We start from the raw sequence: 13650 nt of genomic DNA, 5'->3' as shown, positions 1-13650 counted from the left end.
CTGCACCAGCTGCCCAACCTAGTCTGTGCTTCTGGATGAGAAGGAATACAGAATCTTGCTGGGTTCCCCCACTCATATTTCACTTGCATATCAGGAGTACAGAAACTCTTTGCTTGCCATTGTCCTTAGTTCCTACTGCTGTTTGTTTGGTCACTGGACAGGCGAAGTCAGCCCTGGTACCAAGGGCCTTAAAGGGCTGGCATGGATGTAACCCAGCACAACAGAGGGCACACACCAGTTTTGTTTTCATTAAGGTGCATCACTCTTGTGGTTAACAGCCAGTTTTTTTCTAAAACAGGAGGACAGGGCTAGGAATTAGAACTGACTTCAGAGAGTTTAGGAGTGTATAGTAATATACGTCTCCTCAATGATTACCTTATTTGTACATTTAGTGGTTGCACTATGTAACAATCCCTTGAAGGCTTGGCTATCCAGCGGCTTCTAAGAACTGCTTCCCAACACAGAGGTAGCATTGTGTTTCTACTAGGTTACTTTGTAACCTTCCTAAAGGAGCCAAATGTAGCTCTTCAGTACTTAAATTACAGTCCTACTCAAAGCAAGACAGCTCCATCGCCTGCGGCTTAGTGACTTCTGAGAGGTTTTCTTCTCTGTTTGTAACCAAGAGTTTTCTTTTTTCTCCCTCTACTGTTAGTCCCCCTGATCTCAGTTTAGGATTTGGTGATGAATCTACGTTCTCCTCATGCACAGAGTTTCATAGCCCAAGTGTTGCTTCCTGCCACACCTCATAGACATCACATGATACGCAGAGTTGCCTGAAAGGAATTCTGATATGATCAATTGCACAGGTGTAAGTGATAGCATTGTGTGGAGCCAGTCCCTACAGAGGCTTGCTCTAAAGATAGGCACTGATTAACAATTTTTTTTTTTTCTCCCTACAAGAACAAGCCAGAAAAGAATCCAGTTCATGTTTCAGAGTTTGGCTGTTTTGGTGAGACAAATGACACCTTGGAACCGCAAACAGAAGCAAGTTTTCATTGAAGCAGTGAAAGGTAAACCCAAATGCAAGGAAAAAATACATCTGCAAGAACTGTGATGCTGTTTTACTGCTGAGACATAATAATAATAAACATTTTAAAAGGTTAAACCCTAGTTTATAAATAATAAGATCGAGTTTCAAAGACACATTGCCAAACAGCTGTTTGATGCTTTTTTCCCTTCACACTAAGATTACTCCATGTGTTCAAGAGCATGAAGCAACAGCTCTCCTTACCTGAACATACTGAGGTTTTAACTGGAGGCACTGGAAAGGCAGGTGAGGTTTCACAGCTAATTTACAAGGGGCTTGGTGACCAAGGGATAACAATTTGAGACCTGGTGCTGTAGATTAATACCAAAATTTCAAGAGCACCTTATGACAAGTTAAAAGAATCCAAACTTGGGGACAAAGACAATGAAGTGTAAACTACAGGCTCTCACCCTCAGCAGTATTTTCTGACCATGCAAAGACCGATACCTATCCTGGCAGGTTAACTGCTGTCATGTGGCAGGCACCTTATGCAGTATTTTCAGCCAAATTCTCCTAGACTGGTTTTGCAGTCTTGCCCCTGGAGCAAAGCTGACTTTGCTTGGTCACAGGGAGATGCCAAATATAGTGGTGGAATTTAAGACTTGTAGCTTAAGGATTGGGAAACAGCTTCAATGCTTAATGAGCAAAATTAATCATGTACAGCAAAGGACCCAGGGGGTAACGTTAGTGCTGTTCAGTGCTGGGAGGCTGCTGCTTTGCCAGGTACATGAATTTAACGCTGCTGCCTAAACTGGTGCCTAAAGGGGTGAGTCTGTCCCAGCAGCTTGCACAATCCCATTAATGCAGGTCACACCCGGCTCTGTGATGTGTATTAAATACACTGCCATAGCAAATGTGGTGGTTTTCTGCAAACACCACCTCTTTGGAGGGTTGTAGAGGGGAAGAGGCAAGAGAAACAGCTAAATTTGGTGGCTCGAAGTGATGGCCTGGGTACTCTGGTGGAGCACAGCAAATTCTCAGAGGTTGCCTTAAGTCAAAAGGTTTTAAGCCCAACATTAAAATGGGTGACACAATTCAAGTACATTATTGCAAGGTTTTCAGCGAGTAAACAGAACTTTCTTGTAAAAATACTACTGAATTCAGCCCAAGCTGAACAGAGTATATAAACTATGGGGCAACCTAGTAATATTGCACTGGTATAAGGAGTGAAACACTGACAAAATAAAAGGAGACAATTTTCGGGTGGGACTTCAGAAAGTTTGGCACTTTAGTCTGTGTTTATTTGTCATGAATATTTGATATTTGATAGTCTTATGTTACAGCTCAGATGTTGCTCATTATGGCAAACTCCTAAACTATACAAAGCCTGTATTTTATTTTTATTTTCAATGTAAGTACTTGTGAAGGAACTTTAAGGATTTACTGATGACCACGTGTGTAACAATTTAACACAAAAGCCAGTAAGCCAGAGTTGAGCATAATTTCAGAGGCACAGCCTATAGAGCTTTTCTGCTGAAATTGTATCTAGGACTACACAAGGACAGCTGACAAACACCTTCCTCGCTGGAGTCTGTGCACCCTTTAGATAAACTGCTGCCTCTTATAGATTAATCAAGTAGTTGGAAGAAGTTCTGACAGCTTGCCTGGGAAACCACGCACTGTGCTAACTTGGGGATACCTTAATAAACAACATGATTCACTTTGGATTGTAAAATACAAATACTTTACATTTAAACATTTTGGAGGAAATGAAAATAATAATAAAAAAACCAACCTAGAACTAATTGATCAGCTTTTCCAGATTGGATTACTTTCCCGTGCATATATGCATGCACACATACATGTGTACACAAAACATTCACCAGAGTTTAAGCAACGTACTGACTTTTAGGAACTGTGACTCTTCAGGTTTTCTGCACTAACACACATCAGCAGAGATGTGACATATGAAAGTGACACTAAACCATTCTTTGCATGTGGCAGTTCAGTACAACAGTGAGAATCAGTCCCACAGCTAAAATATCAAGGGATCAATTAAAATGATTTCCAGTTCAGCCGCAGCAGGCACTATCATAGACCTGTTTTCAGAGAGCTCATCTGGCAGCTGATGTCTTTTCAGTCCCCTCTGAGGCAAACTAGCTTTGTAGTTGGTGATCTTGTGATAAAAATATCCCCAAATGAAAAAAGGCTGAGTGATGATGATGAAGAACTGTTCATTAAATTTTTTACAAATACTGATTTCTCTGAAAATGTTCATTACTTGAGGACATGCAGACCAATAAATAAATAAATTTACAGAAAGACAAAAATACCAGGCAAACCATTACATCCTTATTAGGAGTAGAGAAAGCTCATACTGAATTACCTGGGATAACACACATGAGCAGGAACTTGAAACTTCACACTACTGCTGGGGTCTGTCACTTTCAACACCATTATCTCCAGTGTTGTTCAAAACAGGAATACAGTGTTGCTGTTTATTTGCTAAAGGCCCCAGCTTACACTGATAAGCACCAGTTAATTTTCCAAAATACTTCTTGAACTTTAAATACAGATTAGATTTTGTAACAGAGTTTATCTTGCTGTCCCACTTGCTGCGTGTTTGTGATCGCCAATACCTGCTGTGCCAATTACAGCACCTGCCACCTTGGAAAACTTAATTTCTATCCGATTTTATAGAATGTTTTGATTTGCAAAGCCAGGAAACCAACAGCATGCAGCTGCTCAGTTCTTGCTCATCCAGGAGTAGCTTTGCACCAGTTCTGGATTTCTCCATAAAAAAAACCATTTTCATCCTAGGACATGCTTGTATGTAAAAAGGAAAAGAAGGTGGAAAGAATGAGGGAAAGTGAAGAAGAAAAACAGAATAGCCTTCCTCTTCCACTCCTTGAGGGCAGCGAGACCAGCTATAGAGGATAATACAGAACCATTTTTTTTGTACTTTCTTATGCAAGTTTTGGAAAGAGACGGTTACAGGAGAGAGAGAAGGGAAGATATCTGTGGCTCTGAATTTAACAGAGAAATTCTGGAGGGACTGCATCAAGAGATCTCTGCAATCCCATTCCAATTATTGCACAGGGTGATGGAATTTCTAGAGGCTATCTGCTTGGAAGGACATACTAAATGAGTAACAGTGGGTGAAACCAGCTAGGACAGCAACACAGTGAATGGGATGGTTTTCTCCAGAGGGTGTGTGTGTTGGGGGGGGTCTGTGTTTGTGCGTGATTATAAATTGTTTTGCAGAGTATTTAATATCATAGAGCATTTGTTGAGCTTTTGACTCTCACTATAACAAGGCCAACCCTCAACAAGTTAGAAAGCTGTGGCACGAAAGTGATAAGTCAGCTCAGAGGAATGGGGTAAGAATCACAAGAAAGGAAAGACATCTGCATGTGGATAAGGCAAAAGCCACCAACTCTCTCTAACAATCATTTCTCTCCAACTTGGTTACAGGAAGAAACCTAAAAAGCCAAGATTTGAGCAGGAAAGGAGAGGAACTCAAAGGGAAACCCAGACAGTGCTAAAATATTAACAAAATATGTTCCCCAAAACAATGAACTGTGAAAGGCTAATCTTTTACTTTCCTGGCAGTCTAAGCTAGGGAACACTTGTGTGGAATAAGCAGATGTAACTTTCTGCAGTTGTGTGCAGGCTGCTTGTCTGGCTGTGAGGCACCTCTTCCCCAAGCATTAGCCTGGCTTCTTCAGAAGTCAGTGCCACGGCTAGACAGACATCTATGGGACCGTCTATGGAATCAACTGAGTTTCTCCTGGAAATACTGCAGAGACATCCCATATACTGTGTCCAGCACATGCCACGCCCTTGAAGTTTGTCCCACAAACTACAACAAACAATGTATGAGACTTGCATTAATCTGAAATTATGGGAAATCACCTATGTGTCCCAAAAGAATGGTCCCACTATGGATTCCTCAGACTTACCTTCCAGTGTCTCCAAGTGTTTTGAAGTGCAATTTGATGGCAAACTCAATTGCTTCCTTCAGTTCAGATCTGTCTTGTCACAGACCCAGTAGCATCATCCAATTTGTTCCTTGGTGAAATCATGAAACGCAGGTATTTATGTCTTAAGATTTTTTGAAAAACTGACATTTTACCAGTCATAAATTATAAAGACAGTTACGCCATTGCAAACTACTCCCAGCAAAATTGGATGGACTCTGTAATTACTTAATGGCAATCCCAAACATGCAGATCAAGACTATCTATTGAAATGCCAGGCATAAATTATTCATTAACTAAAACCATTCTGTAATTTTATTGATATATTTTGTGGAGTTCACATATTTTTGTACAGCAAACATAACACTGTAGGCCACAAGAAGCTGCAGCACTATTGTTTAATAGCAGCAAGGTATATTTTATAATCAGGGTATGTGGACAATAAATAGTCTGTTTCTTTGGATGTGAATGTTTAAAATGAAGTTCTGCTGCAGCTTCATAATGTGATTGCTATTTTACAGAGCTTATACACAAAAATATATATGCAATCTTTTTGTCTATATTTTATACAAATACAACAGTAGTTTGTGAATACATTTTAAAGTACAAATACATGATAAGCAACTCAATTTCCCATATCACAGGATAGCAAATTTTAAATGCAAGAAACATATACAAATTCAGTCTGGAATGCAGGGTTTTCTGTGTTCTTTTTTTTTTTCCTCTGTTTTTTTTTTTTTTTTTTTTTTTGACTCAAAACTTTTATCATTAAAAACATTTTAGCATACAAGTCCAAACAATTTTTCCATTAGCTAAAAATATAATTTCAGCAATCCAAGTCAGGTTTGGGTGTGACATCATTCACCAGTATACTCTTCCCAGTTTTTGTCTAAGGCTTTCAGTAACATATAGTATGTTCTTCACTCCACACCATATAAAAAGCCCATACTTAACATTAACTAGCAGTCACCTATTTTTGTGAACAAGAACTGGGCTTGTCAGCGTTTAAATTTGCATGTCCAAAATTTTAGTTTTGCAAGTGCATATGAATACATTGTGGTGTTGCACAAAGTTCATTAATGACAAATTAAGTCACAGTATAAAAATATATCATACAACTATAGGTCTAGTATAGTCCTTTTTTTTCTATGGGTAAAAATACATCTGAATGAGACAGGGAGGTTTGTAGCACCATGAGAGGAGTTGTATCCCAAGTTACATTAGCAGCATGATCCAATATAACAATATTGCAGGAGTGTTTCTGAGGAGATAAACATTCACTCTGGTTCAACTGTACCACTGAAGCTTATACTGAAAAGTGTTTACATATGATTAGCAATAGTTCTGTGTCACTTCCAGGGCTAGATAACTGTTATCAAAAGACACTGCCTTCCAACAAAAGTAAGACACCCTTATTGCATAAAAGCTTTGGGACTACCCAAACACATTTTGAACTACTGTGGCATTACTTGTAAGTTGAGCATGATGCTAAGTAAGCTGTGGTTTAAACTGTACACTGGGGGGAAGCAGGATGGGCAGCTAAGCCTATAATGGTTTACTACATACCAGATAAGTACATATATTTCAGAGGCTTATCTATAGACTGAGAAGAATACAGGAGAAGCTGCTAAACCAGTGTATGAGACAGACATAACAAAGGATGCAGGATCCCCATTTACAAATGCAGGATCAGGCCCAAAGTTAACTTCAGACAGCAGCATAGTGATGACAGGATGTGATAAAAAAATCGGTATTGAATACTGCATGTTAAATATTTTTGACAAAGTTTACCATCAAGAACTTCAGAAGACAATTTGCAAATGGTGAGGACAAACTCCTAATTGTTTTTGACTGGTATTCAAAATGGCAGTAGAAGACAGTGTAGTTTGAAACATGTAAACCTAGTAAAAACCATTGTAAAACCCTTAAGAAAGACACACTGGTTCTGTGCAATATAGCAAATTGATAAGAAAACACTGTAAAAATGTACCTGTTTAAAATTACAATGTCTACCATTTTGTACACAAAGCATTATACCAAAGGCCTACATATATGTAATCTAATGGCACTTGAAACAAATTATAATAAAAGGTTTTATAATAAAAAGCATAACCTGTAAGAAATTTTCTTAAAAGGTTTACGTTTTCTTTTTGAAAGTGCTATATCTTGTAATATGTGTAACATAGAGGTTGACCAAGCTTTATTTTAAAAAATATTGGCCTATAATACAAGTTTAGCTCACTAGGCAAATGATCCTGAAAATATGTACTCTTAACATTCATTATTAGCTTAATAAAGCAATCAGCTCTGGCTCATGTTTCAGTCAGTATATGGTTTTTAAAAACCGCTACTGCCAAATTAACAATAAATCACTCTATTCCACAATTTACTACTAATAAAGCACAAGCAACAAGTACACAAAAAAAATATATATTAAAAAAAAAAAAAAACAACAACAAAACAAACTCACTAGAAGTTTAGAAGTTGCACAAAGAGTGGTGCATGATCAGCCAGCCCTCCCCCCTCCCACCAAGAATCCATGGGAAATCAAGAAAATGGGGTTTAAAAACTAATGGTTTCATAGTGGCCAATATTGACTCTGCCTAAGCGATGCTCAAAAGCACTCTGGTGGTGTTGGTATTGCTTAAAGGGTCAGTCTGCTTCCATGTTACCCTACATCCTAGTTCAGCTGCAAACACTCTGAGTGCAGCCACACACTGAAACCCTGACTGAATGAGGTTCAATATCTTGTCTGAGGTCTCTATTTCTCAAGTGAAATGTATATCTAACTCCAAGTGAAATGTCAATCTCTTTTCAGGAAGCTAAGGCACAAACAAAGTAGTAAGGGTTCTGGCTACACACTAAGAAATAGGTGTTGGCAAAGTCTCTGGGGGTTTTGGTTTTTATGAAGTCTTTCAGCAGCTGGGGCCGAAAACAAGTGGCTCCAGACTGGAAATTTGTGTGCCAGAGGCTGCCCACGGAGGGCAGTGCTGCCCGGTCACACTGCTGGGCCAGCTGCAAAATGCCAAGCACTCACAGCTTTCCTCTGCTGCAGGGAAAGTTGCAGATGCTTGGCTCCACACAGGACATAACCCACTGCAGGAATTAAGTCCATTTATCTTCATCTCAGATTAAAAAGATGGAGAATAAACCCAAGTTTTTCTTAGATGCGTTACGGTCGTTCATGTAAACTAGAGCTACATTCGGCTGCATTCAGCTTGTGCTCTGTTCATCTGTGTTTTTCTTTCCTTTAGAAAAGTGAATGGAAAAAAAGCAATATTGAACAAATCATTCAACTGAAGATGTAAGCAAGTGAGCAATCTGTTTCACAGAAACCAGAGGAAGCAGTCGTGAAGCAGAGCTAAACGCCCACTTTGAGATAACATGCTCCTAATCCCAAAATCTAGGAGTTATTTGCAGAATTTCAAAAGGTATTTTCCTTATTAACACATCCTTATTGTAATGCCTTTGGAACACAAACACATTTATAAAATTGTTATTTTTCAGTAATAAAATTTAAATACACATATGTATAAAATAGTAAAACTACACCTGCATATTGCTCCTAGCATTAAAAAAAAACAGTAGGAGCTACTGATAAAACATCCGGAGCATGAGCTCCTTAAATGGGAGCAACTTTTGTTTCTGTGAAGTATATTTAGTTTAACCACTTAAAACCTTATATCAATTCTCATTATTGTTTGAGAGATACTAATGTACTCGATTTCCATTTTTTAATTCCTTGTACAAAAATGACAAGGAAAACAATGTTATTGTTGAATTACAACAAATCTAGTTTGCTTTTATGCATCACAGGGTTGGTTGTTTTTTTAGGTTTTTTTTTTTTCCTCTTTTGGTTATTAGGGATTGGGGAATAGAATATATATTGCATTAGGTAAAAGTGGTGTAAGCAATATGCTTTTACTTCACTCCTAAGAGTCCTGTCTTTAAATCTTGGCAATGGGCAAAAAGTCCCTAACCAAGTACCCAGGTGTAGAAAGTGTGATTAACAGCTAACTTGTTGCTTAGGAGGACATAACACACCATGTAACACAACTGAAAAGATCACTCCAATAAAAATGAAACAAAACAAAACAAACTGGTAGTTGCAAATTTACATTCACTTTCTGACTGCACACTAGTTTTGAACTGAAAATAGGTACACACTTTCTGGCTGGACTTGATCCACCCTTTGGTGGTGGCAGCGGGGAGAAGACTGACGCCTACAAACGTGAACACACTACTGGCAGGTTCCTATGCAGTACTCTTTCTATGCTACTAGAGAGAAAAAACAGCAAGTTAAGAATTAAAACAAAAACTGCGACAAAATACTCTGCATGACTACATTACACTTTAATATTTCAAGATCAGCCATTAATTTTGCCTGTTTCCCTATACCAGAGTCACGAAAGCAGAACAACAGTTTCAAATTCAACTTGAAACATCTGTCATTTAAGAAAGCAGAGATTCTCTGTCAAAATTCTGTTCAGCCCTAATTTTAAAGAATTATACTAATTTTTTTTTCTTCTGTTATCCATAACAGGCCACCAAAATTTAAGCCAGAAAATGGCAAAATTCTTAACAACTTTTATAATGACTTTAATACAAGTCAAAATGCTATATATATGTACATGTGTATATATGGACTTCTATATATACACACACAAGTTTTCAGAAAAATCTGAATTCTATATTTATTTAAAAAATTTAGATTTGTCATTAGAGAACAAGTCAAATGTGTCACCATTTGGGAAGAGGATTTGTCTGGAAACAGACTGGAGAATTTTTTCCCCAAATCTCAGGAATTCTTGTGATACATATTTTAAATTGATTATTTGCAAATAGTAAAATATATTAAAAGGCAAAAGTGGCAATTCTACCACTGACATCAATAAAACAGAATAGCTGGTATGGTTTAAGAAGTTTTAGAAATGGGATGAGTGTTGTGAGTTTGCTTGGGATGACTCTCTACTGAACATTTTAAATGTGTAAATTGGCAGTGAAAATGAAAACAATACAATGAGACTGTTTAAAAAAAACAACAAACCAAAGTAAACACAGCTGAGAATAAACACTTTCAAAACATTTTTAAAAAGTTAATTTAAATTTCTTACTGGCTTCATGAGATTGGTACTGTACAAAAGCAGAGAATTTATAATGTCTTATAGTAGGCACTAAGTTAAAAATGGTCACCTAAGGCATTTCTACAAATAGACAGTTAACAAGCCAACTCTGTACATCCTATTGGAAAGCTTGATGAAATCGTGGTAGGGTGGTGGTTGTGCTTAGACTGCTTGTGAAAGCTGCTGACAATGAGTGTAGAGACCCAAGACCTATACTATTGCTAGGATCTTGTGGATCCTGGGTTTGTGGTGGAAGCTGAGTCATAGAAGAATGTGCCTCCTCTTGCGTGTAACTCATCCCCAGGTTTCCCACTGAAACAGAAGGATTATAGGGAGGGCCATTGACAGGTATGAAGTTGAACAGCTGAGAAAAGTCCAATGATGGGGCATTTAGAGGTTCGCTAATAGGAACGGAGCCCTTGGAAAGGGAAACTTCCCCAGACCCATCATCTAGAGGCCCTACTTGTGGATCCAGCCCTAGTTTTGATGAAGATGCTTGAGAATCCTGGGATGAAGAAGGCATACCACTTTGCAACTCCATTAAGTAACTTTCAATTTCCCCTTTCAATGGCTGTTCTTTTTCAGGCATAGAAATTGAGTATGAGGTAGTACCGAGTGGGTATTTCAACGATAGCTGGTGAGAAGGGTGGACAGACTCCATATCTATTGGACAAGGCATTCCCAATGGTAACGATGTGGCAACCATTTGGTGTGCAGATGCAGAACTCTGCATGGATTGAATCTGAGTGTTGTAGAGATTTAATTGCAAAGTGTTTGTAAATGGCTTTGATGTCAGTTCACTGGAAGGTAAAGACATCACTGGAAGCAGCTCATCCTTAATAGGCACAGAAACATTGCAGGTAAAGGGATCTAGAAGGTCCATTGGCTCTGTTTTGACCTTCAGAAGTTCTTGGTTGTGACTTTTCTTCATGTGGCGCGTGAGGTGATCCTTCCGCCCAAATCTCTGTGCACAGTACTGACAGAGGAAGTCCTTTCTTCCAGTGTGCACTACCATGTGTCTGCGGACATCCTTTCGGGTGTAGAACCGACGATCACAGTGTTCACACTGGTGCTTTTTCTCCTTCACTCCACCCGACGACTTGCCTGCATGAGTTTTTAGGTGCTCCAGCAGCACTCCTGTGCTTTCAAAAGTCTGCAAACATACCTTACAGGTGAGGTCACCACTTGTTGCAGCATGCAAAGCCAGGTGACGTTTGAACCCAAGCTTGGTATTGTAGTTCTTTCCACATTCTTCACACTTAAAGGCCTCTTTGTTGGGATTGTGTGTATGTAGGTGATTCTTTAGGTGATCTTTTCGGTGAAACATTTTCTCACAATAATTACACTTGTGGGTTTTCTCAGGAGAATGAGTAGCCATATGCCTTTAAACACAGATATATTCTGTAAGTAATTATTTTGATCAAAAAACACACGTGCTCATTTTTTAATGGCAGCTAAAGACTACACTAAGGGCTGCTTTGCAACAGAACCTTTTAACTGAAAGCATGACACTACAAAGACAGTTTGACAAATTTAAATATAGCAAAACACGAGCCATTTCTCTTAAATTGACACTTTAGTTTTGGTGGGTCTTAGCTACGGTAACAGGGGTATATGGGCAAGTATGAAAGTACTTGTGTAAAAGTCCATAGCCAAAGAACTTTCAGTCCATACTCTTTTTCTTGTGACAATTCCTTATACAAATGAAAATTCTACGCTCATTAAAAACAAAACGAAACTAAACAAAAACAAAAACAAACAAACAGAAAACAAAAGCAGAAAACAAATTAAGAAACAAAATCAAAGACATTAGCTTGCAAACTTAGGTAATTTAGAATTCTAGAAACAATCCAATAGCTACTTTAATTAACACATCCTCTCTGCAATCAGCTGAAGGAGTACAGAAATATATACTTTTACACGGCTTAACACGGCCAACATAAAATAGATAATATAATCTGAAAGATAAATAGAGTTTAATACCTTAGTAATTTGTACTTAGAAACAAAGGCCTTGGTGCAGTCTTGTTGTGTGCACTTGTAGGGCCTCTCTCCTGTGTGAGAGTATGAGTGAACCTTTAATTTCTCAACACTGTTAAAGGCCTTGTCACACAGTTGGCAAGGAAAGTTTTTTCTTGGTTTGGTTTCACCACGCTTACGTTTCCCTGAAGGGACTTTCTGGGTATCTCTTACTTCTGACAAATCACCAGGAATGACAGTGGCCATCGCAGCCTAAACCAGGCCTTCTTGTTGGACACTTGGGAATTGCCCAACTCCACTAAATGATTTAGCTTTAGATGGCTTCTCAAGTTTCATGTGGTCGTAAAAGAAAGCAAAAGGGGACTGGAAAAAAAAAATAAGAAACAACTAGTTTGTAACTAAACTTAGATTTTGAAGTTTACTTGCTATGTGATGCTTCTGAATAAAACTTAAAAATAAAGTTAGGTTCAGCTGGTCTAATGTAATACCTGCAGGTTTCTTTATACTATTTGCTGCAACTCTTAAAATGCATTGCTCAGGATGAACAGATCCACATATGCCCTGAAATCACACCTCACAACTTTCCCCTCAAGCACTGATGTAGAACAGAGTTTCTGTCAGATTAAGGGAGGCTTCAGGCAAAGAGTCTACCTACCCAGGCACCTTTTGGCAGCTTCCGATTTCAAAGGAATTACAGCCGCGCCTGTGGTGTTTGCACAGACATCCCCCCCACCCCCCACATACATACACACAACTATCAAAGCCTATAAGCCTCAAAATGTTTGAAAACCTGCACAAAACACAGCAGTACCCATGCAGACACTATGGAGGGCAAAGCTCATGTTCCCTTTTGGATATACCTCCCTCCCCATGATTACTGCGCATCTATGCATCTACTCTGGCAAAATGCATGCACTGCCAACGATGCCTAACACAGGTGAAATTCTCCTCTAAACTCACCCTCTGCTAACAGAGTCTTGATCTATGAATGGCAGAAGTCCCACGGATTAGGGTTAGATTAGACAGGTCAGGGTTTTATCAGCCCAGTCCTGGAGACCCCCAGCCTCCTCATGCTACCCTGTGAGACATGAAGGCTTGTAAGCATTCAGACTCAGGCTAGCAAAGGATGGAGGCTCCAAGTCCTGCCCCTGTGGCACAGCAAAATGTCAACTAAACCTGAGGCTTTCATTGTAAGCATGTGCGTGACGTGATCCTTGTGTCTCACTTGTGGTTGAGAAGTTTTAAATTCGTCATCTGGTATCATATAGTGGCAACTGGGCACCTGCCACCACAGGGCACTCAACAGCCCTCCTTTGTCAGGGGTTGCTGACAGCTTCGCTTCATCCTTGGAGCACAAGTGCTACTATAGATACCAAAATCCTGTGCTACCCAGAGTGGGAAGGGTGGAGCGTGAGGTCTGCAGCAGCAAGGACAAAGAGGACAGCAGGGCAGTACTCAGTGCAAGCATTTTTGAGGGCTGGAAAGCCCCAAAATTTAGCCTTTCTCCCTTGAAAGTGCCACCATGCACCCCCAGCCCCGGTGCCACGGCAGGCAGCTGCTGTCCCCTCTGATCTCTGCCGGGGCAGCTGCGCAGGGGCGGC

At 39.4% G+C, this 13650-nt stretch overlaps 1 protein-coding gene across 2 annotated transcripts in view; it reads right to left on the bottom strand.

Moving 5' to 3' along the window:
• Nucleotides 1-9228: 9228 nt before the first annotated feature.
• The window catches only part of PLAG1 (PLAG1 zinc finger), a 48168-nt gene continuing 43746 nt past the window's right edge, over nucleotides 9229-13650 (bottom strand). Inside the window, exons 3-4 of one of the 2 annotated variants that reach the window (XM_021555680.3) lie at nucleotides 12054-12412; nucleotides 9229-11452 (exon numbers count right to left, since the gene is read on the bottom strand). In XM_021555680.3, the coding sequence (XP_021411355.1) occupies nucleotides 10189-11452; nucleotides 12054-12295 (1506 nt within the window). In that variant the 5' untranslated portion in view covers nucleotides 12296-12412 and the 3' untranslated portion in view covers nucleotides 9229-10188. The remainder of the gene's footprint in view (nucleotides 11453-12053; nucleotides 12413-13650) is intronic. The other variant, XM_021555682.3, reaches the window with a different exon arrangement.

Source organism: Lonchura striata, chromosome 1 (genome assembly GCF_046129695.1).
Source record: "Lonchura striata isolate bLonStr1 chromosome 1, bLonStr1.mat, whole genome shotgun sequence".
Lineage (NCBI taxonomy): Eukaryota > Metazoa > Chordata > Aves > Passeriformes > Estrildidae > Lonchura > Lonchura striata.
Note: the sequence above shows the minus strand (reverse complement) of the source record. Positions and strands in the feature narration are given on the sequence as shown.